Source organism: Ascaphus truei, chromosome 4 (genome assembly GCF_040206685.1).
Source record: "Ascaphus truei isolate aAscTru1 chromosome 4, aAscTru1.hap1, whole genome shotgun sequence".
In the NCBI taxonomy this organism is placed as follows: domain Eukaryota; kingdom Metazoa; phylum Chordata; class Amphibia; order Anura; family Ascaphidae; genus Ascaphus; species Ascaphus truei.
The window spans coordinates 124,376,196-124,402,307 of NC_134486.1; the positions used below are offsets into that span (position 1 = coordinate 124,376,196).

The 26,112-nt window shown below is 41.9% G+C and overlaps 1 protein-coding gene across 1 annotated transcript in view; it reads left to right on the forward strand.

The window, feature by feature from the left end:
- Nucleotides 1-26,112, forward strand: part of SHPRH (SNF2 histone linker PHD RING helicase) — a 107,798-nt gene that overhangs the window by 30,832 nt on the left and 50,854 nt on the right. The window contains exons 7-13 of the mRNA XM_075596539.1: nt 10,792-10,897; nt 13,277-13,533; nt 14,310-14,960; nt 16,232-16,483; nt 17,350-17,428; nt 19,240-19,403; nt 20,926-21,182. Of these exons, the coding sequence (XP_075452654.1) occupies nt 10,792-10,897; nt 13,277-13,533; nt 14,310-14,960; nt 16,232-16,483; nt 17,350-17,428; nt 19,240-19,403; nt 20,926-21,182 (1,766 nt within the window). The remainder of the gene's footprint in view (nt 1-10,791; nt 10,898-13,276; nt 13,534-14,309; nt 14,961-16,231; nt 16,484-17,349; nt 17,429-19,239; nt 19,404-20,925; nt 21,183-26,112) is intronic.

The following is a 26,112-nucleotide window of genomic DNA, read 5'->3' on the forward strand; positions in this document are numbered from 1 at the left end:
TTTTAAACTTGTTCTTTATTTGCATTTTTTGTTAAGGACATTGGGGACTGGGGTACAGAACATAAAAAGGGATAGGATGTTACTTTTGGATTACAAGTATTGGTATCCTGTATATAACACCTTTAGTGGGGAGACCATAATGACATCACTGTTGGGAAAATAACTACTACAACAATAATTTAACTTAAAAAGACTGGGGAGGGGGAAAAGGAAAAGACGAAAAAGGAATGTCATTGCTTTAGCGAAAATCTTCCACTTGTTGGTGTACCATAACAGTAATATTAACATAACAGTATATAAACACACGTACCTTTGTGGACTATTGAATAATGAATACCCTCCAGGCCCTCCTCCTCATTTTGTACATATACGAAACATAACACACCAAGGTTTCCACAGGAGTTATGTTTTTTTTTCTTCTTATTTATTTATTTTATTTTTTCTTACCTTTTACCCCCCCTTCCCCAGCTTCCGTGTTTTTGGGGCACTTCTATTATGTGTTAATCAGATTTGGAGAGTTCCCCTCGTAATATATCTATGTCCTATATAAATTCTCCATGGTTCCCATACTTCTAAGTATTTCTGTACTGTGTCGTTTTGTATCCCCATCAGCTTTTCCATGAGACAGACCCTCCATAGTCTCGCTCGTACAGCATCTACAGCTGGTTGTTGAACCTGTTTCCAGGCCTTAGCTATTTCATATCTGGCCGCTGTATATATGTGTGTCAGTAACGTATCTTCGTTTTTTTCCATGTTTTCTATTGGCCTGCATAACAGTATTTTCCATGGGTCTAGGGGGAAGACAAACCCCAAAATTGCCTGTGCCATGTCATGTGTGGTCCTCCATAACTTTGAAAACTTTGGGCATGTCTACCACATATGTATGAACGTTCCCAGTTGACCTCATCCTCTCGTGCACAGTGGGGACATGTTTTTGAAAAATGTGGACAGTCTTAGTGGGGTGTAATACCGTTGGTGGAGCATTTTGTATGCATTTTCTTTCATTAGGACACATGTTGAGCTCTTCGCTGTCCCCTCAAATATACTAGCCCACTCCTTCTGATCAAGTTGTTCTCCCAGCGCCTCCTCCCATTTTAGCATCATTTTGGGTTTGATCACCGTGTCTGTTTTTTCAGCTGCCAGTATGTTGTATACTTTGGATATCAAGCCTTTCTTGTCCTCCTCCAAGAGGCACATATCCTCAAATATGGTAAAGTCACTAAACGGGCCTTCCCTACGCATTTGGTCCCTCAATTGAAGATACCTAAAAAAGGCCGAATTAGGAAGCCCACTCTCTCGTTACCGTCTCAAATCTTTTAGTTTCTTTGTTTGCCCATAGATCTTTTACTCTTGTGATCCCTGCCTTGTTCCAATCTTTGAACGCAGCTGGTTCCATGCCCGGGAGAAAGCTAGGATTCTCAAATAGTGGTGTCATCTGAGATTTTATATTGGTCAACCCATGTTTATTTTTCAATGAGTCCCACATCTTAAGTGAATGTGTGATAGATTCCAGGGGCACCGTCAGTGCTGGTCTTTCTTTCTTTGTTAACCACAGTATCATATCTATAGATGATCCTGAGATCATATCAGACTCAATTTCCACCCACTTTTTCCTTTGTTGACGGGCATGCCAGTGGACCAGCTGGCCAAGATGAGCCGCTTGGTAATATTGCCACAGATGTGGCAGGGCTAGCCCTCCTGACAACTTAGATCTATAGAGTGTGGGTAACTTTATTCTCGCTTTTTTGTTATTCCATATGAATTTTGTGATATTTGTCTGTAGATCGTGTATATACCTAGCCCTGACCTTCACTGGTAGTGTGTGGAATAAGTACAGAATTCTTGGTAAGATGTTCATTTTAGTAGCATTTACTCTATCTATCCAGGATATGTGGTATCTGGACCATTCTTCTAATTCTTTTTTCAGTGTTTTTATTAGTGCTGGGCAGTTTGTCTCATATACAGTGTCCTGTATGTTGGTCAACCAGATTCCCAAGTACTTTATGGCCTGAGTCTTCCATGCGAAGTCAAAGTTTATTTTTATCAATTTTATTTGTTCCTGAGGGAGATTTATATTTAGGGCTTCGGATTTTTCATTATTTATTTTAAACCCTGATACTTTTTGGAACTCTGACAGATTACTGAATAGATTTGGGAGTGAGGTGAAGGGTTTTGATATTGTTAATAAGATATCATCTGCGAACAATGACAGCTTATATTCTTTTTGTTTTACCTCTATCCCCCCGATATCCGCGTTCATTCTGATTTGAGCTGCTAAAGGTTCTATCGCTAGCGCGAACAGCAGGGGTGACAGGGGGCAACCTTGTCTTGTGCCATTTCTGATGTGTATTTTATCGGTCTGCATATTAAGGGAAGATACTTTTGGCCGTGTGTTCCCATATAATGAGGCTATAGCTTTCATAAATTTGCCTTTCACTCCAAAGGCCCTAAGTGTCTCAAACATATATCCCCAATCAATGCGATCGAAGGCTTTTTCTGCGTCTAGGGATAGTAACATCGAAGGCATGTTATTCTGCTTAGCTATTTGTATCAAGTTAATTGTTCTCCTTGTATTATCCGCTGCCTGTCGTCCTTGTATGAATCCTGCCTGATCTGCATCTATCAGTTGCGGTAGATACTTATTCAGTCTAGTGGCTAGTATTTTGGAAAATATTTTGAGATCATTATTGATCAGGGATATCGGTCTGTAGCTTTTGCACTGGGTGGGGTCTTTTCCCTCTTTATGTACAGTATTATTATTTTTGATTCAAGCATTGTTTGTGGGAACTGCTCCCCCTCCAGTGCTTTATTAAATATCTTTACGAGTTGGGGAATTAATATGTGGGCTAGTTTTTTATAGTATATATTGGACAGACCGTCTGGTCCTGGGGCCTTGGAATTTTTTTGTCCCTTTATTGTTTCTAATATCTCTATCGGGGTTATCGACTGGGATAGTGTGTTTATTTCCTGTAATGTGAGTTTGGGCAATTTCAAGTTTCTGAGGAATTTTCTCTGTTTTTCCTTGGTGGAGTTTCCTTTATCTACTTTATCCCCATTATACTATACTTTAACCCCAGCTATAGCTCTTTATAAAATGTGGTGAATTCATTAGCTATTGTCTGTTGATTTGTCGTACATACCCTATCTTTTCTCCTGATGCTATGTATTCTAGATTGCATTCTATCGTTCCTCAGTCTTGTGGCCAGCATTGTATCAGCCTTATTAGCCTTCTCGTAGAAGTTTTGTTTTGTCCATGCTATAGCTTTTTCGGCATTATCAGTAAGGTATAATTTTAATTTCCCTCTTAAATCCCGCAATTCCTTCTCTATTGTTATGCTGTGGTTTGCTTTATGTGCCTCCTCTAGGTTCTTTATCTTATCTTGTAGAATTAAGGTTTGTTTCTGTCTCTCCCTCTTTCTATATGTTGCAACACTTATCAGTTTACCTCTCACCACTGCCTTGTGGGCCTCCCATAGAGTATAGGGAGACTCCACGCTACCTTCATTTATTTGGAAGTAATTGGTTGCCTCGTTACTGATCTCCGTGATGACCATCTTTAGTAGTGACTCGTTTAATCTCCATGTCCCTTTACTTGGTTTCTTATGTATATCAGCAATGCGCACTTCTACTGGGGCATGATCTGACCATGTAATTAGGTGCATTGTGGCCATTGTTATTTTTGGGATTAGCAGAGAATCTACAAAGAAGTAATCTATCCTTGTATAAACTTTATGGGGTGCTGAATAGAAAGAGAAGTCTCTTTTCTGGGGATTCATCTCCCTCCATGCATCCCGTAAATCAAACTCTTTAAGTCCCTCTCTTAGCACTTTTCTCTCCCCTTTTCGGGAAGCCAGGGTCGCGGCTAAAGCAGGTTTAGATCTGTCTTGTTTTTCATTTAAGGCTATATTGAAGTCTCCAGCGAAGACTATGCAGCCCCGGTAGTCTTCACCCAGAAGTCGAAATAATTTTGTGAAGAATATACTCTTGTTTTTGTTCGGTGCGTACGCATTAACTAGGGTTATCTGGGTGTCTTCTATGCTCCCAGTGAGTATTAGGTATCGGCCCTCTGACTCCCTTTTTACCTTGTCTACCTTAAATGGGGAGTTCCTTGCTAGGAGAATGGCCACCCCTCTTTTCTTTTCGTCCTTTGCAGATGCTGTATATATCTGGGGGTAGTATGTGTCCCAATATGTAGGAGTAGAGCTAGCCGTGAAGTGCGTTTCTTGTAAGAATATTATGTCCCCTGAAAGTCTTTTATATTCTGTTTTCCCTTGAGAGGCGGCCTGGAGGGTATTCTTACACATCTTGTAGCAATGACAACAGTTAAACATTTAAACATCAAAAATAAAACAACATATATAGGATAATCCAGGTGACTAAGATAACCTGGATTTGTTTGATCACTTGTCATGATCGGTCGTTCTCTGCGGTTGCTCAGTAGCGCTAATCCCACACCCATCTCTTTGAGTGTGTTAGGACCGTTGTGCGGTCCCAGGCAGCGGGTCCGCCTAGTATATCTACTTTTTTAAAAATATATATAAACCTCTTATACCTTATACAGGTTCAGACACTTTAAGACATTATGAACAATTCTACTTTGAACAAACATAATTCAACGACTGAAATCGTACATTTACCATGTATTAGCGACCATCCACCCCCTCTTTTTTTTTTTTTTGCTTAAATTCTTATTTCCTGCTTACTAGTCTCCTTGTTCCCCCTACTCTTGGCTACTCTAAAGGTGTTTTACATATGTAACCGCTATTTTAGGTTGCATTCAATCCGCTAATCTAGGATACACATAGTTTTGTCTGGTTTTGATATTGCAGGCAATATTTTCCTCCTGACTGTACTGCGTGTAGTTTGGTACTATTCTTAGTCAAACCAATAATTCTATCCTTTAGCTTACCCTCTAGACTATGGGGGGATGGAGGTGTACCTTTGCTATTCCTTATCTGGGTCTATGCATCCGCTGCTCACCACAGTCTTGTATTTTTAGGTATAGTTCTTTATAACCGGTTTTTGTATTTTCTCTGTTGTAGCAGGTTTTGCATAGACCTAAGGTTTCTGGGGCTCCCTTGGTTGTCCTCTATATGGAGTGGCTCCCCGGCCCACTTCTTTCCAAGTGGGTCTGACTGAAGGCGGTCTGCGTTCTTCTCGGATCAAGGATTCTGGTGGTTGCAGTCCCAGTCTTTCCAGGAAGTCCACTCCCTCTTCTGGTTCCTTCATGTAGGCTTGCGTTCTATTTCTGGTGGCGATAAGGCGGAATGGAAATCCCCACTTGTATCGAATTTCGTTGTCTCTCAGGATCTTTGTAACATGTTCCAGGGCCATCCTCTTCATGAGCGTTGATGGTGCCAGGTCATTATACACGTCTATCGACACATCTCCCCATTTCAGCCCTCCTTTTTCCCGTGCCCAGGTAAGAACCGCTTCTTTAGTTTTAAAGTAGTGAAGCCTCACCACTACATCTCTTGCTCTGTCTCCGGCTTGTGGTCTCGGTCTAAGCGCTCTAGGCGCTCTGTAAAGGATCAGTGCAGCTGGGGGCATTTCCGGGAGGAGGGTCTGTAGCCATGCCGTTGTTGCTTTTTCTAGGTCTGTGACCGTCTCTGGGATGTTTTTGAACCTGAGATTGTTTCTCCTTGCCCTGTTTTCTTGGTCCTCCTGTTTCTCCTCCATGTCGGCCATTCTGGATCGTAGGGCCAGGATCTCCGTATCCATATTTGTCTGGTTGTGGATGACTTCATCCACTTTATGTTCCAACGTGTCCGTGCGCCCTCCTATGGAGCTGACCTCTGATCTGAGATCTTTGAGTGCGCTTTCCAACTCCTGTTGGAGTAAGGTTTTTAGGCTGGCGTATAAATTCTCAATGTCTTTTTTAGTTGATGTTTGGTTACATACCTCAGGTTCAGATTTGGGTGCAGCGTCTGACTGAGCGGGGGATGTCACTCTGCTTTCTGATCGGCCCGATTTGCTTTTCTCTTTAGTCTTGAAGAAGTCCTGCGGAGTTGGCTTTCTCTGAGCCATTTTAGTGCTTTCTAGATCCAACGCCTCCAGTCTATGCGTTTCCTACTTCTATTATTTTGTTACGTGCTTTTGTATGCCCGCCACCTCATGGAACCCACTTCAAGCGGACATTGTGGACTGCGCCACGTGCGCACCCCCTAGGAACATATTAGTGTTAATTACTCTTGTTTTGGTAGTTCTCTCTTACGTAGGGTGCGCCGGGACGGACCCCGCCAGCTCTAGCAATGCAGGTGAGATTTAGTTATTAGCTTTGGTTTCTTTATCCGTCAAGTTTCGTGATGTCGTTAAGTAGCGTTAATTAGCCCGGCCGGCTCGTGTGTAAGCTCTGGCTATGACTGGAGCTGTTCCTTATTTTTTAATCATAAGTGGCCAGACATTGGGGAGCTACGGCATCAGAGGGGGCTTTTCTGTACAGTGGCTGTATGATTCAAACAGCAGTTTGGTGGGGTGAGGTGTTCTCTCCCCTTCTGCCCCCCACTGCAGCACTCAGTCCCTCTAGTCTGCCTCTCTTTATGCCAGGAATCAAAATTGATGTGTTATGCAGTGCAGTGTCCTGTCTGGCCACTGGGCACAAGATGGCTGTCTCTCCTCTTAGCCTGGGCCCCTCAATCGTTTCAGATGGGCTGATGTTGGATTGTTGGTGGGGGGGGCAGGAATCCCCAGGCTCTCTTTTTCTACCTGCGGGCCTCGATCCGGTCATCACTGGGGGGTCTCCCCATCAGCACAGCCCGCTATGCTTTAGTCCCCACGTGCGCACCCGGCGGCCATCTTAGGTGGCGCTCCTTCTCCCCACCGGAGCTCTCCTGGGGCTATGTGCCGCTCTCTGTCCCGTCTTCCTTAGCTAGAGGCTCTGCTCTCTTCCGTGAGGTCCCCCCCCCCTTCCCCTGGACCCCCGCCGAGCCACCAACCCTCTGGAGGAGGCCGCACACCTCTCGGCTCACTCCTCTGTGGCGGAGTCAAAATGGCCGCTCCTTCTTCCCCCTTAGCTCCCGCCCAATCACCTGATCGTAGTGCCAGTGCTGGTGAGTCTCTTACCGGGCCGCTTCCCTCCTTGTTTGATTTTATTTCTTTAATGTATGTGGGCAGCAGGGGGGGGGTCGCACCGCTCAGCTCAACGGACGGACGCTATGGTCTGATTACAGTTGCCTAGGTGGACTTTACTGGCTTTTTTTTTTTTATTATTCTTTGCTTTTAGAGTCTAAATATTGTCAATTTTCTTCATTTTTGATCTCCCCGGGTCCACCGTCTCCAACTTTCTCCAGGGGTACTCAATTTGAGGTCTTTTGGCCAAATAATACTTTGTTTTTTTATATGATTAATGCTTTGCCTGGAGGAGCTCCAGACAAACGCAGCCTTTGCAGTTTGGCTCCAAGCCACGCCCCAGGTTGCAATACATTTTAATGCTTCATCATTACATGATGTTGTACATACGCTTACAAAATAGATTATCTGCAGATACAGTACTTGGTATCTGTAGCTCATGTACAACAACATCCATTTAAGTATTTTCGTGTTAGTACAGTAAAAGTCACCTGGAAATAATTCTGAACCTCTTCACCCATGTGGGTTATTGGGATCATCCTCACACACATTGCACAGTTTTTCCCATAGCAGGTGGAACAGTATTGCAAACTTTCCTATTAGTCATCACTTGAGTCTAGGCGTAAAGTTCATCTTTCCTGTCTTGCCTTCAAATACTTTCTGGGCAAGCTACCTGCAAGCTACCTGTCTATCTGAACAAGCTCCTCGACCCTACCACATGCAGCAATCATCATCTGAGATCTGACTCCAAAATACTGTTCATGGTCCCATGGTTCAGCAAAGTATCTGGCTCGCTCCTCTTACCGTGCACCCCACAACTGGAACAATCTACCGGAGACTCTCACAGCCGCCACCAGTCTAAATTCTTTCAAATCTAAAGCTGTCTCGCATTTTAATCTGGTCTGTAACTGTTACATACGCCTATACTATATATTATCTTTAACTGTGCATGCAATGTCTTGTATATAATGTATACCCTGTTCACTTATGTAACTGTAGTTGTAACCATGTATTATTTGTCATCTTAACTCTATGCCTAGGACATACTTGAAAATGAGAGGTAACTCTCAATGTATTACTTCCTGGTAAAACATTTTATAAATAAAAATAAATAGTCAAGTAAATGTGCAGGACAATGTAAGCTAACCTATGTTTACAAATTCAAGTTTTCAAGACTGCTTAGACCCCTCTTCCAAAGGAAACTGCAACTTATTTTTGAATCATCTGTCTATAATATATCTCATACTGTACTTCACTTTGGTGCTACAGTACATTTATTTTCTCTGTGTTTTGAAAGCTTTGTAGTCGCCAGCAAAATGCAATGAGCCTTCCCAGCTAGTGAAGCTCAAGGGGTTACACATTGTCTTCTCAAGATTTGGTATCTACAGCATATATCTAGCTAGAGTGTGTCTATAGAATACACCTGTTATATGTTATGCAGTTGGAACTTTAAATTGTATACTTATTTATTTTATCCAAGATGCTCAGCAGCAATCTGGGCTGAATAATATTTTTTTGCCAGAGCATGGGGAGGGGGTGGGCGGAAGAAGGAGCAGGAAGTTCTTACCTTAGTGACTTTGCGGGGTCCCACAAAGTTCTGCCACAATGCTCCTAGTTCCAGACACCCACTGGTTGCAGCTAAATTTACTTTTAGATCTCCTGGGCCCAAATTCTCCTGGAGAACAACATGGTAGCTGTACCAATCATTGCTCCGATTGCCAAATAGAAAGTCATGATGTGGGAGATGATGTGGCTTTCCGTTGAGTGACCCCGACAGTCATAGTTGTAGTTTTTTGGGCAGAACCTGTAAAAAAATAAAAAGTTACATTTACCAGCAACCAGGGGGTTCAGAGCTGGTTCTACTAATGTAAGAAATAAAAAGGTTTTGGGGCACTTGCTGCCCTAATAGTGGTACATTTGTTGAGCAGTGAAAACAGATAAACCGGCGCCTTTAAGAAATAAAAAATCTGACCAAATATAGTCCAATTTAAACAGCTGGGATGAGTTCCATGGAAGTGTCCTCAATGTAATCTCAGACAAACAAACATGTAAGACAACAACATGAACGAGAAAAAAGAGAAAAAAAGATCATAGTGCAACAAATTACAAACAACAAATCACTGATAGAAAGTATGCCGTTTAAGACAGGAGTTTAATACAAGAATTAAATGGTATAAAAAACAACAAACATATGCTTGTTGGGCAAAAACCACTAATGAAGTGATGGCATCCAGTGGGGCTAAAATTGAGACCCTACTTACAGCAATGCTGATATATAAAAGCCTGTAGCTCAATCACACTGATTGCTCCGGGGCCTGGAGGGAGGATGATGCAGCTCGATCGCCTGGAAACCCTGCACCGCTGGGAAGCACAAATACTGAGGCTCCACGCCGCCAGCCGCCACACCTGTCTTCAACGCGGATCAGCTCTAGGATAGGAAGCCGCCCAGGCTCAGTGCCGCCGAAGGACTCACTGGGATAGTCACGCAGACCAGAAGGTCTCGCGATGGTCTCTGACGTCACCACTATGAGCCGGGATGTGGGAGGGGCACACGCAAATGCTACCCTATGGGTGGACTATTCTCTGGCAGAGACTTTTTGGCTTCCTCCCTGTTAGCCCGTTCCCTTTTGTCCTTGGCCTTTGGCTGTCTGAACCCGTAGCATTTGCGTGTGCCCCTCCCACATCCCGGCTCATAGTCGTGACGTCAGAGACCATCGCGAGACTTTCTGGTCTGCGTGACTATCCCAGTGAGTCCTTCGGCGGCACTGAGCCTGGGCGGGTTCCTATCCTAGAGCTGATCCACGTTGAAGACAGGTGTGGCGGCTGGCGGCGTGGAGCCTCAGTATTTGTGCTTCCCAGCGGTGCAGGGTTTCCAGGCGATCGAGCTGCATCATCCTCCCTCCAGGCCCCGGAGCAATCAGTGTGATTGAGTTACAGGCTTTTATATATCAGCATTGCTGTAAGTAGGGTCTCAATTTTAGCCCCACTGGATGCCATCACTTCATTAGTGGTTTTTGCCCAACAAGCATATGTTTGTTGTTTTTTATACCATTTAATTCTTGTATTAAACTGCTGTCTTAAACTGCTGTCTTAAACTGCATACTTTCTATTAGTGATTTGTTGTTTGTAATTTGTTGCACTATGATCTTTTTTTCTCTTTTTTCTCGTTCATGTTGTTGTCTTACATGTTTGTTTGTCTGAGATTACATTGAGGACACTTCCATGGAACTCATCCCAGCTGTTTAAATTGGACTATATTTGGTCAGATTTTTTATTTCTTAAAGGCGCCGGTTTATCTGTTTTCACTGTGTTTTTTGGTTTGTGTCACCTATATTTTTCCTGGCTGCCTTCACCTCAATATTCAGGGGTGTATTTACATTTATTGGTTGTCTAATAGTCACTAAGTTTTTAATTTGCATTGCATTAGCGCTGTTTCCACTGCCCTTCCCCTTTATACATTTGTTGAGCAGTAAGAGAGCCAAAAAGCCAGCTGACTTTTTTTGGTGTAAAGGTAATGGCTAAAATGTATTTATTGGGGCTATTCCGTAAGTCCCCTTACTCTTCCAGAAAACATCCTTTAGCCCATTCCATTCAATGAAAATAAGTATGAGTAGATAAGTAGATAGTTGCTAAGACCAGTAGCTATGCCTGAACAAGCGTGCATTTGCAATGTTTATACAACTTTAGATATAGCCTTTTAAAAATATATATTTTCCTTATTAGGGCAAACTAGTAAACTACTTCATCCCACCTCCACCCACAGAGGACAAGAGGAAGAAGAAAGGAAAGGTCATGAGCTTCAAACTGAAGGAAAAGATACAGTACCCTAGTAAGTACAGCTGAACCCCGTTATAACGCGGTGCTCCGGGTCCACCCAATGCGATTGCGTTATAACCGGATTACGAGAAAAAATGGCCGCGATCAGGGGTTCCACGTCCAACAGAGCGGGAGAGCTGGGATAACGCGCAGCGGCACCCCCAGTTTGCTATGTAGATAAGATTTTCACCTGCTTAGAACTGATGGATGCATACAAAAAATGAGAAAAGTGATTACGTATAAAGGTACAAATGATTGCAATTTTTACAGTGATTCCTACACCTCCTATTCTTTTACTGAACCGCTCACAGAAAACGAAAAGCAGAAAGACGAAAACAACTAAAGATGTAAAAAAACGGACGGCACATGGATATATAAAGTCTGCTAAAATACAATCATTTCCTAATTGGGATATTACATAGAAATAAAATACCTTCGTTCATCTTGCATACAAAAATAGTCTACTGCTATTCAATCTATCTAACCAGGACAATATGCATGTTCCACCCATACTCTGCAGTAATCATTTCGATGTGATCACTCTGTTACCACCAAAATGTCCATCCAACAAGACAATTAGTTTGAGTAGAGCTAACATTTTTCAACTATGTAAATGACATGGTTTATTAATCCTTTAGCTTTATGGTGTATATATGAATGTATTCACCCATTAACACAAACTGTTGTTCAGCAGTTGATATAAAAGTTTAACATCCTGTATTTTGCCTGAATGTTTGGGGACTTCAAGAACAATTTTCATGCATAGAAGTTTGGGAATCATTGGCAAAAAAAGGAAAAGATAATGAATTTAATTTTGACATATACACAGTACCACTTGATACTTTATTGATGGAAACCATGACATTTATGTCCCAGTTTGGTGAACATGTACAGACCATGCTGACAGAATCGAATAAGACTGAGTGATTTCAATCAGTGCATATATAATAATAATATTATTAATAATATCTTTTTGATATTACGCTGACAGTATGTGCATTTGGTGCTGCAGAGAGTTTATAGTCTAATAGTGGTGTCAAATGCATAGTTTGGTAAAGTGACTTGCCCAAGCCAGGGTCAAACGTAGAGTTTATCAGCTACAAGGGCAATATTCTTACCACTAAGCTACTCCTTCAGCCCCATATAGATAATGAGCTATGTATACTCAGACTATAAGAATAATCCCCTACAGTACATGCCATGTCCACTGTGTCCATTGCCTATTCCTCTTCTCCCTTTTAACATTATTTCCATTGTAACTTCTAAGACTGTTTTCTTGCATTGCAGTCTACCTTCGGTATTTTCTTCCATGGCAACACCAGGCTTCTCACATCTAAATACAGCCCTTTGGATATATTTTATTGATTGTGTGTTCTTGCTGCCTCCTTCTCCTCCTCCTCCGCCTCCTCCTCAAATGACCCCATAGGGTCATGTGACATCGCGTTGCTATGGCCAGAGTCGGGGAGATGGGGGGGAAGGGGGGCGCCGGCAAATATATATACAGCATGTGCTTACCCTGGCAGGATTGAAAGCCCCCTACACGGCAAAGGTTATCTACAGGATACTGCAGGGTAGCAATGATGGTGATGGTGTTTAGTGCTTTGGTATAGCATCATATAGTAACATAATTGATTAGGTTCAAGGTTTGTTAAATTGTAATTGGACAATATGTTTATCCTATATTTATAGTTATATTGACTCTGAGGAAGGCAAATAAAAAAATAAAAAAAGTGAAAAATGTACCAGTATAGCTCTCAAGGGGAAAAAATTATTCCTTGCTCCGTGTATACCTGTGCAATGCCTTTATAAATGTTGTTGATGCGTTTGCAAGGCTGCCAGTTGATTTTAAATTGGAAAAGGTTGTGTATGCTAAATAGGTGACATTTTCTCTAATGGAAGATCTCGGGGCAGGGCCTGTAGATATTCCGTTTAATCATACATTTTCATATTTAGCCAGAATTTTTTTCGTGCAACACTATCTGTATATGCTTTGCTTGCACATTATATTGAAGGTGTTCATTAGTTAAGTCACAGTGAAACTGCAATGCTAGGATAGATAATGTTGTCTTTAAAAATGTGGTTGCATAAGGATGAATGATGCCCGATCGTTGCCTCAAGACATCAGCTTATGAAAAAGTACTTTCTGCTCTTCATAATCGATTGTCACTATGCAGTAACTGCATAATTAAAAGATCAAACAGGTCTTACTTATGAATCACTACTAAATATACGTTGAACGTTTCAGAGCAGGCAAATACTGACAGTTAAAAAGTCTAATTTTCAGGAAGCAGTGTTTTTTTCTTTCGTGTTACTCAGATAAAAAAAAATGATTTGCTTGACCAGGAGTTCAGTCAAGAGTTTTCTCTCATCCATTGTCTTGTCTTGTGTGTAGGTTTACGAGTTATGATACTTGCAGCGATAAAGGAAATGAGCGTGAAGAAGGGGGTTTCCATCATTGCCATCTTTAAGTATGTCAGCGCCATATTCAGGTACGACGTTCAGAGAAACCGACGATTCCTGAAGAAGACACTGGAGAAACTCATCACAGAGAAAATGGTGGAGCAGGTCAAAGGTCACGGCCTGACCGGGTCTTTCAAACTGGGGAAGAACTACAAGGAACAGAAGACTCAAGATAAATCACAAAAAGTTGTAAGTTTACAGGATATCTGTACACTGATACACATTGTTCCCCAATGGTCATTACAGTTTGTAGGTTCCCTCCTGATATTGTCCATAACTACACAACTGATGTTCTATCTGTATGCATCAACTAGTTTAATACACCTTAATATTTGATCTGCTTTATCTCATTCACAAATTTAGTTGTACACTCCTAGGGCCTCATTCTACAGTAGTAGCTTCGATGAGTTTGCTGCTCTCTCGCAAGGTTTGGCATGTTCCCGTCGAACGGTGTGAAATTTGAGTTATCACGGTATTCAGAAAGAATCTTAACCCAACTCAAACCGTGCGGCAGGGAAATGCATAAACCGCTCGGTACAGCAGAAGAACTAATCTCGGCCTCTCTCAAAGTTCTCCCCGTGTGATCGGGACCAGCTGCATAGAGAGCTGCACAGAGAGCTGCCTCTCCCTGCACAGCTCTCACAGGTGATCGCACTGTTTTAATAAAAAAAATTATAGTAGTGTGCAGGAGCAGGGGGCCTCCAGAGCAGAACCGCGTTGATTTCAGGTCCGGGGACTCCCTTGCTTCCCGAGATATAAGCCCCATTATGGGGTGCCGGTATCTCCTATGCGTTTAAATGTCCCGGTCACATGACGCAGGACATTGAAACATTGCATGTTTAATGGGCAAAGATGTACGATTTGCCCTTTACGCAAAAACATAAAGCAAGTTGTATACAAAAAGGAAATGTCACTAATTCTATTCTAACAATGTATTCATTAATTTATTTCCTTTTTGTTTCCAGAAAACAAAAGCTGCAAAAAGGCTGCAGAACACTGATCTGTCCGAGCTCCGAGAAAATGAAAAAGAGGATGGATCTGAGACTGCCCATCATGTACATATCGCTTCAAAAGAGCATGACTATTGTACACCAAGTAAGGACCACATCCCAGAAAGTGAAGTGCAAAGCTGCGACACAAGTGAAGGAATTCAGAAGAGTAATATAGGTTTGGAAAGCTCCGATTTACCAGATAACTTATCTGTTTCCAGTGATTGCTGCAATAACAAATGTATCAGTTTGACGACTTCCGAAGCCAAGCAGGAAGATGTCCAAGTGGACTTCCGCATTCATTCTCAGGAACCAGCCTCTCAGGCCGGCTCTGTCTTCCCCTTCAATACCTCTGATTACCGCTTTGAATGCATATGTGGTGAGTTGGGACTTCTTGACTGCAAGGCCCGTGTGCAGTGCCTGCAGTGCCACCTATGGCAGCACGCAAAGTGCGTGAACTATAAGGAAGAGAACCTGGGCATCACTCCTTTCTATTGTCCACATTGCCTCGTGGCCATGAAGCCTGTTTCTTCTGGAGCAACCCTTATCATTTCTCCCAGCTCCATCTGTCACCAGTGGGTAGATGAAATTAACCGGCATGTACGCTCAGCCTCTCTTCGGGTTATGGTGAGAATATTCTCCGTTTGGTAAACGCTGGTGTTATTTCTTTTAGTAGCGTTTTTAATGTATTGCTCATTTCTTTTACCAGCATGATGTCTGACGTGTCATATTTACTAAGTGGTACTCTGCTGTAAGCCACCTTCAGGCTATTTAAGTGACTAGACTGTTGGCATCCTTTAGTAAATATGGCCCACAATGTGCTCAGTGAGAATGAGTCATACATGTCAGACAGGTTTTGGCTGTAGGATAAGTAAAGTCAGACAGTAAAGCAGACAACTTATTTAATGTTTATATTTTTGACATCTCATTTTATATTAGTCGGTGGTTCTGTTTTGTGACTGTCATGTTAGTCGTTGAAATGATAGTACTATGGATATATCATCTCACGCTTCAAGAATTTCTACCATTTAGGATTCTTAGGCATTTATGCATTTCACTAAAGTGCTTATTCCTACTAATTGTTTAAGTGTTACTATATTAAACCAAATCTATCAAAATATTATCTAAAAACGTACAAATCTGCAGCCTTATGAGTTCAGGAGGTGCTTTAAAAATAAATACATTTTGATTCTACGAAGGGATTTTGAGGCCTGGTCCCTTTAAAATGACCACAATTCCAAATATGTTGTTTATGTTCCCTATTGTAATAAAATGACATCATTACTTTTTCACCATATTTTTGTTGTTGTCTGTGGTATTTTCAGACGTATGGTCTGTTAATGGGATTGCTAGGCGCAAGCACCAGGACTGCACTACAATTCCTTTTTTTCGTCTTCCATGTACACTTTTACCCTGCTCTTAAAAGACCAAAAAAGCTAAAGCAAAACATGCACTCCAGTGGACTCATGAGAATAAAAGTTTAATTCAAAAGATCCTTTGAATTAAACTTTTTTTTTTCTCATTCTGTCACAAGTCCTCTGAGGGTCTGTTTTGCTTGAGCTTTTTTTGGTCTGAAGACCACTTCAGAGCACCCATGGCAGTTTCTCCAGGTTTTTGTGAGTGCTCCCACCCTGCCTTCCTTAAAGTTGAAAGGACAGGTGCTTAGTTACAGCTCTCTTATCTAGTCCCAATCATCAAAAGAATATAAAAAAAAATTGTCTGAGACATAGATTCTTCAGAAATCTTGAACAGGCCCCTGTTTTCCCTTTGCATCCTGTTGCAATAGTATTTATAATGAAAAATGTGCATCCCTATTTTGTTAACCAAACTGCCCTGTCTGATGGCATTGTCAATCCCGCAAAGCATGATGAGATATTTTTTCTGTACCCTTGATTCAGGTTTATCAAGGTGTGAAAAAGCACGGCTTTCTGCAGCCTCAGATGTTAGCGGAGCAAGATGTGGTCATTACTACCTACGATGTTCTGCGGACTGAGATTAATTATGTAGACATTCCCCACAGCAACAGTGAAGATGGGCGGAAATTTCGGAACCAAAAGCGCTACATGGCTGTACCAAGCCCCCTGGTTGCTGTCGAGTGGTGGAGGATTTGTTTGGATGAAGCACAAATGGTTGAGTGTACAACAGCTAAGGTTAGTAAGTCTTCAACACTGCTTTAAAGAGAAGTCCCCGAGGCTATGTTTCAAAAATAAATAGATTTGAAGCAGGGGTCTCCGGAGCTGTTGGTTTCAACTCTCGGGACCCCCTGCTTATCGAGATACTTGCCTCCATATGGGGAGCCGATAGGAGCCCTAGCTGGGTTCGCAATATGGCGATTTAAAAGTCCCACGTTACACAGACCAATAGGTAGGAAGCTGGGCCACCATGCCTTGTGTCCTCCAATAGGCCCGCATAACTGAGACATTACCACCTATGGAGGTATGTATCTCGGGAAGCAGGAGGTCCCGGAGATAAAATCAATGCGGTTCAGCTCCTGAGACCGCCTGCTTCAATCCTATTAAAATAAAAGAGCATAGCTGTGAGGACTGCTGCTCTAACAATTTTCATACAGTACGTTTTTTAAAACTTCAAGGCTACCCAGTTGCGGGACAGACTTATTCAGTCGGTTTCTGATTTGTTTTACTGGATGTCTATCTCAAGGCATCCTGGGAGTTCTAACACTTGTACTGTACTCTGCAAATCTTCATAATTATGTATCATTTTAGTTAAATCATTTGAAATATCATATTTGTGATACCATATACTGTACTGTTTGAAACTTGTAACTGTTTTAAAGAAAATTAGGCTTTAATTTGAAACCGCAGTTCTACCCATAGAGTAATCGTGTAAAGGAAATCATATATATAGTTTGATTTGCATGAATTCAGCAGACCTGCAAGGAAGTTCAAATGGCTAAAACAAACCTCAGAAGTCTAATTCAAAAAAAGATAAAGTTTGACTAAAAAAAGTCAGTGATTTAAAGAAATGATCAAAACAACATTATTATTTTTTTAAACAGGCTGCAGAAATGGCGCTGCGTCTGAGTGGGGTCAATAGATGGTGTGTGAGTGGTACTCCAGTACAACGGGGACTAGAAGGTAACAACATTTGCAGTGTGAAACATTTTTGCTTGTCAAATCTGATACTTTCTGATCTGGATGCATGTAGTACATTTCCCGTATTGGTTGCCTGAGTGGCACATTGATTAAGTCTCAGGGTTCCATTCCAGCATTGGCCACTTATACTCTGTAGGATCTCAACTTCCAATGCCAACCTGTTAGTAATACTTTTCACAGTTTGGAGAAGCCCCAGCACTTACCAATTTTAAATGTACATTTTTTTTTAGATTTTTATGGGTTGATCGAGTGCTCCGTTCGGCCTCGTCCCCACTTCTCGCGGCTGTGAGTGCTACGGCATGCACGGCGCGAACAAGATAAAGTCCTCTATGGGGCCGGCCCCAGTCACTGCCTGCACGCGCTTGCAGAAAGCGCGATGCACGACCACCTTTGCTGAAAGACAAGAAATGTGTCTTTTGGCGCGGCGGCCGAGCGCTGGCTTCTTTACCCGCGTGATATCATGGCACCCCTGTTCTTCTCTGGACACGCCCCATCGCGACCCTAGGACCGCAGATCATGGCTTAAACTGGTGCACGCACCGCCAGGCCCTCCGACGAGCGAGTGCATGCAGTGACTGGGGCCGTAGCCTTAGTTAAGGTGCGGACTCTGAAAACAGTGACTGAATCAGGGGAGCCTGGTTCAAATCCCAATGTCACTCCTTGTGACCTTGAGAAAGTCACTTTGCCTCAGGCACCAAACATAGGTTTTAAGCTTGTTGGGGCAGGGACTGTGCCTGTAAAATTCAATATACAGCACTGCGTACCCTGCGCTATATGGTAAATGTGAACCGCTTTGGCCCTATTGGGAGAAAAGCGATATATGAAAGAAAGTTAGTTATTATATATTCTAGTTTCCTTCCTTTATCGTGATGTAATACTACAAAGACTTATTCTTCTTAATTTGTAGGCTTTTGACCATTTTCACAATAGCTACCATTCCCTTACATAGAAATAATAGCAATGGAAGTTTTGAGTTTAAATGCATGTTTTATTATTGCTAATAGAAAGAAAAAATAAACGTAAGTTTATACTGTGTTTTTTTAGAGTGCTTTTTTCCCCCTCTCAAAATAGTTTTTGGGGTAACTGCACCTTTAAGAGTTGTATGCCATTGTGGCATGCAGAACAGTGTGTTACAGGCCAAGGGGCAGGATTAGGGCTCATATTTGCAAAACAACTGTAAGCCTTCAGACCCCACTCACGTGAATGGGCTGTACGGATTCTTCTGACAACGAGGGCGTTTTATGGAATAGCACCGTTTAGCAAAAATTATTTAAGCAGTGCTGCTTCAAAAGACACGTTACGACCTATTTACTTGAACGAGCAATAAAATGGGTTATGGCTTGGCACCATTTAGTAAAATGTCCTGTACTTTAGACCAGGGGTGCACAATCTTTTCCCCCTGCGCCCCCCTGCTGGCTAGTGCCCCCCCTCCTTACCTTGGCTCCAGCGTTGCGGCGTCACGTGGCCCTTGGGACGCGTCTCCAGAAGCCGTCTGAGCCAAGGTAAGTGAAGCCTTTGCCGCTCCCCCGGCATTTAATTTAAATACCTTCGGAAGCGCGCGGCGCCTCTATAATCCCCGCACCCACCATATTTGTCTTTCACATTTGCATGCATCATTTGTTTTCACTGCTGGATTATTTAATCTGGAATTATGGAGATAGATATAACTGGTCTCATTTTATGTCCTGCAATTTATTTAAAATGTGGATTATTTAAGCGGCTAACAGGTATATTTTTTGGTTAGATGCACAGTACTCTTTAATCTTGTAATTTAATCTCTGTCTATTTCTGCAGATTTGTTTGGCTTAGTGTTGTTCCTTGGAGTTGATCCTTACTGGGTCAAACATTGGTGGGACCAGCTTCTTTACAGACCATACCGCAGAAAGAATCCACTCCCTCTCTATCGCCTTGTAGCCAAAATAATGTGGAGATCAGCAAAAAAGGATGTTATTGACCAGGTATATATTCTATTTATTATTTGTGTGTGTGTATATATATATATAGATATGTACAGTATGTATGTATGTATGTATACTGGCATATAATAATGAAAATATAATTTTTTCTAATTACTTCAGAGCATTTTCTTAGTTACTCAAAATGTTAAGACTGAACAAACTCATTGCTTTGCTTCTTGCTACAGCAATTAAAGTGTTAACGCATGTAACTTTGCCCTATTTCAGGGTCTTCAGTATGACTTCATCTGGAGATTCATACAAGGTTCTTGAAAGTATAATAGAAAGACTGGATATTATATGTATTTTTAGATAGTTGTTGAGCGGTAAGGAAGACCTAATTTCTTTAAATCTTTTATCATTGACCTTTTTCAGCCTCTGATGTTTATTTGGGGGGCGGGAGATGGTGCAGGAACCAACCGTAGAGCATCTATAAATTACACATCCGTTAGAAAACATCCTTTATGAAAGTTTTCATACATTTTGTTTGGGAGTATAGAAAAAAGGGAAAGGGGATATAATTATAAAGCAAAGGTGAAAATAAAACATGACGTAAAAATTAAATATAAGAGCCTTTATTAGTTGTTCTATGCAATAATTGTCCTATCTGTGGTTTTCGGTCTTCTCCTCTGGGATCCCCCAGCCAGACCAAATTGTAGGAATGGACAAGTGCTTAACAAACATAAGTGCTTTGATGTAGTGTTGGCTGGTTGTCCACAAAAATAGTCTGTTGGGAGTTCCCTAAGGATAGGGAATCGCTGTGCAATATTGTTGCAGGCACTCGATCAATATTTTTCCTCATTGATCGACTTACCGCAAAGCACTCATCCGGCTATAACTTTATTACCGTAAATCGTCAATAGCAACAGGAAGAGGTTACGAAGCAGAAGCAGTGCACTAAAGTTAAGAAGGTTGAGTTTAGAAATCAGAAAGTGGGATCCTGAGATCTCTTAAATAGATTTAAAAAGTGGGACAACCGAAGTGTCACATGCAATGTATGCATGAAACATAGGCAACCGTTTATTTAACATTTCCGTAGACGCAGTTTAGAAAAAATAAATACAAATGTAAATAAAAATCCAGTAAAGCTACAGCTTAGTTTTTTGGACTTCTAAGATGTCAGGAACAGCCAAGTGCACTAAAGTCATAATCATGGTCATTAAATTGTGCGAAACACTTCAAACATAAAAGATTCTGGGTGTTGGCCTGAAAAAGGAAACATTGAGCTGCCATTTTACAACTTTTACCTTAAAGAATGGGTTTGCAAACTATTGCTCAACTAATCAAAACTGAACCATAGTTCTACTTGCTGTGCATTTTCCTTTGTCAGTCTTTGATGCACAAGCGGTGACATGAAGCTCTGCAGATGGGTCACTGTCGTCTCTATCCTCAGAATCCTTTAGAAAGACTTCCTAAATATGTCCCTTACACAAGGGATCTGAGAGAAATGTATTTAGCATCTTACCTTTAACCCTTTCCTGCTAAAGAAGTACTGTATACAATGCAACAAATTCCATTCCTTCAGATTCAGATCCCACCACAGACAGCAGACGTCCACTGGCTTCACTTCTCCCCAGTGGAAAGGCACTTCTACCACCGGCAGCATGAGGTTTGCTGCCAGGACGCTCTGGCAAAATTACGCAAGATCACGGATTGGTCTCTCAAACTAAGTAGCCTGGACAGACGAACCGTATCCTCCATCTTATACCCCCTGCTAAGGCTGAGGCAGGCTTGCTGCCACCCACAAGCGGTGCGAGGGGAATTTCTACCACTACAGAAGAGGTAGCCTGACATTTTGTACTTTTTCACACACTTCTTTCAAAGAATATTTTTCTTTTAGAAATTGTTTTAATCTATTTTAGCTTTCATCCTAATCATATATGCCAGTGTCAAAACCTGTTTTAAATAACTGTGAAATGTACAGTGGGCAATGGTGGATTTCCCAATAGGCCCAAACCTAGGGCGGCAAAATGTTGGGGTGGCAAATAAGTGAATAAGCGAAATAAACCTTAATTGCCAAAAGGAGGGTAGGTCTGATACATCAGACAAGAGACAACAGGGCAAAGGGGAACTACTATTGGTGCCTAAGTGGGTCTAATTGTATAGATCACCTACCCCTTGAGTAATAATTAGCTTTCCACCAGTAAATAAAGTTGTCGGATGGTAAACATATTAGGCTTGGTGGACCGAGAGAGAAGGGGGAAATTCCCCATAGTATACAAAAGGAAAAAAAAGTGGAGCTGTAAGATAGTCTCCACTCTGAAAGTACAGCTCAACCCCGTTATAACGCGATCCGTTACAACGCGAATGCGCTTATAACGCGGTGCAGGCGCGGCTCCCAATTTTCGTATTTATGAATACTTTACAACACGATTATTGGTATCTTAAATACTTAATGTACAATTGTATGCATTGTACAATAATTTCTAACGCGATCCGCTTATAGCGCGATGTGATTCTTTGGATCCCAAGCACAGCGTTATAAGGGGGTTGAGCTGTATATACATAGACCTGCCTAGCTAGATGTAGCAGTCAGATGGTAGCTTTTAAGTGGGAAGGGTTAAATCCTGTAGAAAGTAGCTATTATTTATTTATAAAATATTTTACCAGGAAGTAATACATTGAGAGTTACCTCTCGTTTTCAAGTATGTCCTGGGCACAGAGTTAAGACAAATAATACATCGTTACAAATACAGTTACATACATATTGCTGGTTGCGGGCTGAAAATGCTGATCAGCTAATGTAATGAGCCACAGTATATAAACTGTGTTAAGGAGAAATGCCATGTTGTCTCTAGCAGAACTACCCTCATTTCGGCAATTAAGGTTTATTTCCTTTATTAAAGTTGCTGAAACTTTGCCACTTTGGATGTAATTGCCCAAACGTTTGCACCACTCCTAAGCACATTCCTACCTCTGTCCACTTTTAATTGTTTTTAAGTTTGTTTTTTAGACTTATTTAGAACCCATTATTTAATGTATATCCAATATAGTTTAACTTTTAACTCTGCCTGGGGTTTTGAGTACAGCCATAAGTGAATTATTTCTTCTCTCACAGTTCATTGCTTTAAAAATAATTTAAAGAACATTTCCTAAGAAATACTTATGCAGAAGAGCTATGTACATTTATGGCGCTATATAAATAAAGATATTGTATTGTACTGTATGTTTTTATTTATATAGCGCCAAAAGTGTACTCGGCTCTTCACAAAGAATACAGTACATGGAATTATAATTATACAATAAGTGCAGCAAAATCAGACAATAGGATAGGAAATCCCTGCCCCGAAGAGCTTACAATCTAAGAGGTTTAATAGGAAACTTACAGAGACAGTAGGTGAGGGAGTAAGTGCTGTAGATGTCGGTGCTTGGTCACAATGGGTGGTAGGAGTCACTGTGTGTGGGAAAATAGCCATGAGTGCAGGCTATTGGGATGCTTGATTTGTGGGGTGAGATTTAAGGTAGGTCAGTGTTAAATGAAAAGGTTAACACCATTTACAGGGGAAGAGATGGCAGGGAGGCATGAGTGAGATCAGGTGTGTATGTCTGGCTTCAGGCTTAGGGGAGATCCCCAGCAGCGGTAAGGAGTAGATAGAGGGTGTGAATAGAGGATTTGTGTGGGTGTTTTTTATTGCGGGGTATAGAAGTTGTTGGGAGAGAGGTGTATAAATAATGGTGCAGTGGGGAGTGGGGATATTGGAGAGAACAGAGACATTCACAAAGGAGCGAGGAAACAGTAAACAGAAAAAGCAATAGAGAGGGAATAGTTAGATGCAGGAGGAGAGACTTCCCAGGTAATGGAGGATAAAAGTGTACAAATAATCACAGATGTTAAAAGTTAATGTCACAAAGTGGCAAAGTTGTAATGCAGAGTCCAGATCTTCCTCCAATCTTCACCTCCAAAATGAACACTTGTAGACACTTTAGATATGAAATTAACTATTGTAGACACTTCAGATATGAAATTAACTCTTGTAGACACTTTTGATGTTTCACAGCCATATGGCTCACAGCCAAGCTACAGTGACTTAAGTACCCTAATCACATGCATTTGACCAACACTTAAGGGAGGGGTTTGCCTAATCAACTCAGACATACCAAATAGTTAATTAGATTATCAATTCTCTCTCAATTGATAGGAGTCAGCTCACAAACATACCTGTTTGAAGAAATTAATCAGAATATTAGTCCAGATATTCAGAATGCATCCATGATTAAAGATAAAGAAAGAAAACATCCAGAGATTATTCACTCCAAAATTAACTCTTGTAGACACTTTAGATATGACACTTTAGATGTGACTCATTTGATGTTACACAGCCACAGCCATGTACGTATGAGATACATACATAGATACAGTACGTACAATACACTGCAACTTGGTTCAAATCACTGCAATTTTGGAATCACTGCAGTATTTTTATCTCACTACAATTTGGTGACTTAAATAGCCCCTAACAAAAGCAGTACACACAGTGCATTGCCTGCAATTTTTAGTTGTGCAGTATTTCTTTGAGTTAGGCCTGGGACATAGTGCTTTGATTTGGGCTGAGGCCCGCTGAGGCTCAGGGAAAGCGGTTCTTTTCCTGGCCTTACACAGCGCGCCGTCCGTGGGCGTGTCGGGGGTGGGTCTGGGGGCGGGCCAGTGACGTGACGGAGCTGGTTCGCCCTCACTGGGCGAACCGCTCACGTGACCGGCCCTGCGCTCCGGCAAGCGCCAAATTTCAAACCTCTATCAGACACACGCTTCCCCAAGCGTGCGGACGCATGCGCGAGCCCCTGCTAAAGCCACTCTCATTGCGGCTGCAGGGGCTCAGTGCCGAGCAGCAGCACGCCTCAGCACCGATGCCCGAGGCCTTAAGCTTTTTTGAAGAAACATTTCAAAAGCTACTGTAGGAAACACACCTTTAAGCAACGAACCAAATTTCACAAGTGGTAATACAATATTGTGTAACATTCCTGGCCGCTTTTGACACTCTTGCACATCCAGTGCATTATTCAATAAATGGAAGGATTTAAGTTTTCTTTATCCCCCATAAGACACAACGGGTCATATTCACTATACTGTGCTCTGCCATCAGACACCTTCTGGCTCCGGAAACAACCTTGCAGCCCAATTACATGGCATTGCACTACCAATGTATTAAAAAACAAAAACAATATATGGAATTAGTGAGCACATATTAATCCAGACTTAAAGAGTGACGGATTTCTGCAGAATTTCACAACATTGTTTTATTACAATACATTAACACTTGTAGAATTAGGCTGTGGCCCCGCTGTCTGCGCTGCACGTGCTTCTGCGAGGCAGGCGTCGCGTGCAGCCGAGTCCCCCGGTCTGCAGAGAGCAGGAGTTTCTTTCGGCGCAGCGGGCCCGGCCCCATTGTGGGGCAGCTCTTGTCCCTTCAGCATCCGCTACAGCAGCCAGCGGGGACCTTGCCTAAGAATTCAAGTAAAGTGTTGGAAAATATATGTACTGCACAGGTAACATCAAAAGGGACCGCTTTATTAGTAGTCACAGTGGTGACACAGAGCTATGGATTAATAGTTGGAATATCAATTCTGAGCTGCAATAATGTTCAGTGCATTAGACAGAGTACTGTTTTTCCAAATAAAGACTTGGATCCCTGTATTACAAAAGGAGAACTCAGGTAGCCAGATAATTGTTACGTTTTGAAGATCTTGTCACATCTTTGTTATTAAAGTTTTTCATACAGTGGACCACATCGACTTTAACCCTTTGAGTGCCCCAAGACGTAGTCACTACATCATGGGGACTGGCATTCTGGGGGTCCCATGACATAGTGGCTATGTCATCATCTGAGGGTCTGTTTTTTTTCTGCTTTGATCGCGTCCTGCATTCCCATGGAGCGCAAGGACACCATCTGCCCAGGAGTGAAATGGACCAGGCGCGCACTCTTCCGTTTCCCAGAAAATGTCCCCAGCAGTCACGTGACTGCGATTGAAAGCGATCACGTGACTGCACTGTGCCAGAGGGCCCCACGATCCCTTTGCCACTCAAAGGGTTAATCTTGTGTGTAAAAAGGATTATTGTATTTGAAAGTAATTGAGTACAGCCAGTATTTCCCAACTGACAGGGTAAATGATCCACACATTCAAAATACTGTTATTCTTTACTAAAGATGATCAATAAATAAAAATACCACTTGTGATGCATTTGCATGTCTCAAACAGATCTGCAACCCTGTCGTTTCTCACGATCACTTAGCGAAAAGTGCTTCCACTACAGCTAGGGATTCTGGGTAAAGGACATGCAAATGTGCACAGTGAGCCAGGTGACCTAGTTGACCAGAACGTAGGTTTTTCTTAATCTACTTAAAGTAGCAACTCCCCCTAATGGTCTTTATTTTTTTACAGGATGGGAATTGGAAACTAACCCATGCGGTTTCCTGCTTCAGGGACTCATCGGTTCCCGAGATATTTACCTGTTTTAAAATCTTCCACCAAGGGAAATTAAATGGCTGCAGAATCTCGCAAGTCCCGCCGACGAGTAGGAAGCTGTAGCATTATCCATTGCAACTTCCTATCGGCCGGCCATTTAAATTCCCTCGACCAAACCAGGAAGTAACGCTGGTAACATCAACATTAAGTATCTCGGGGAGCCATGGGGCGCGCCGGAGCTGAAAATAGTATAAAGTGTAGAATTAGTATAGTAGGATTAGGGTTACAATACTTGATTTTGACCACTAAC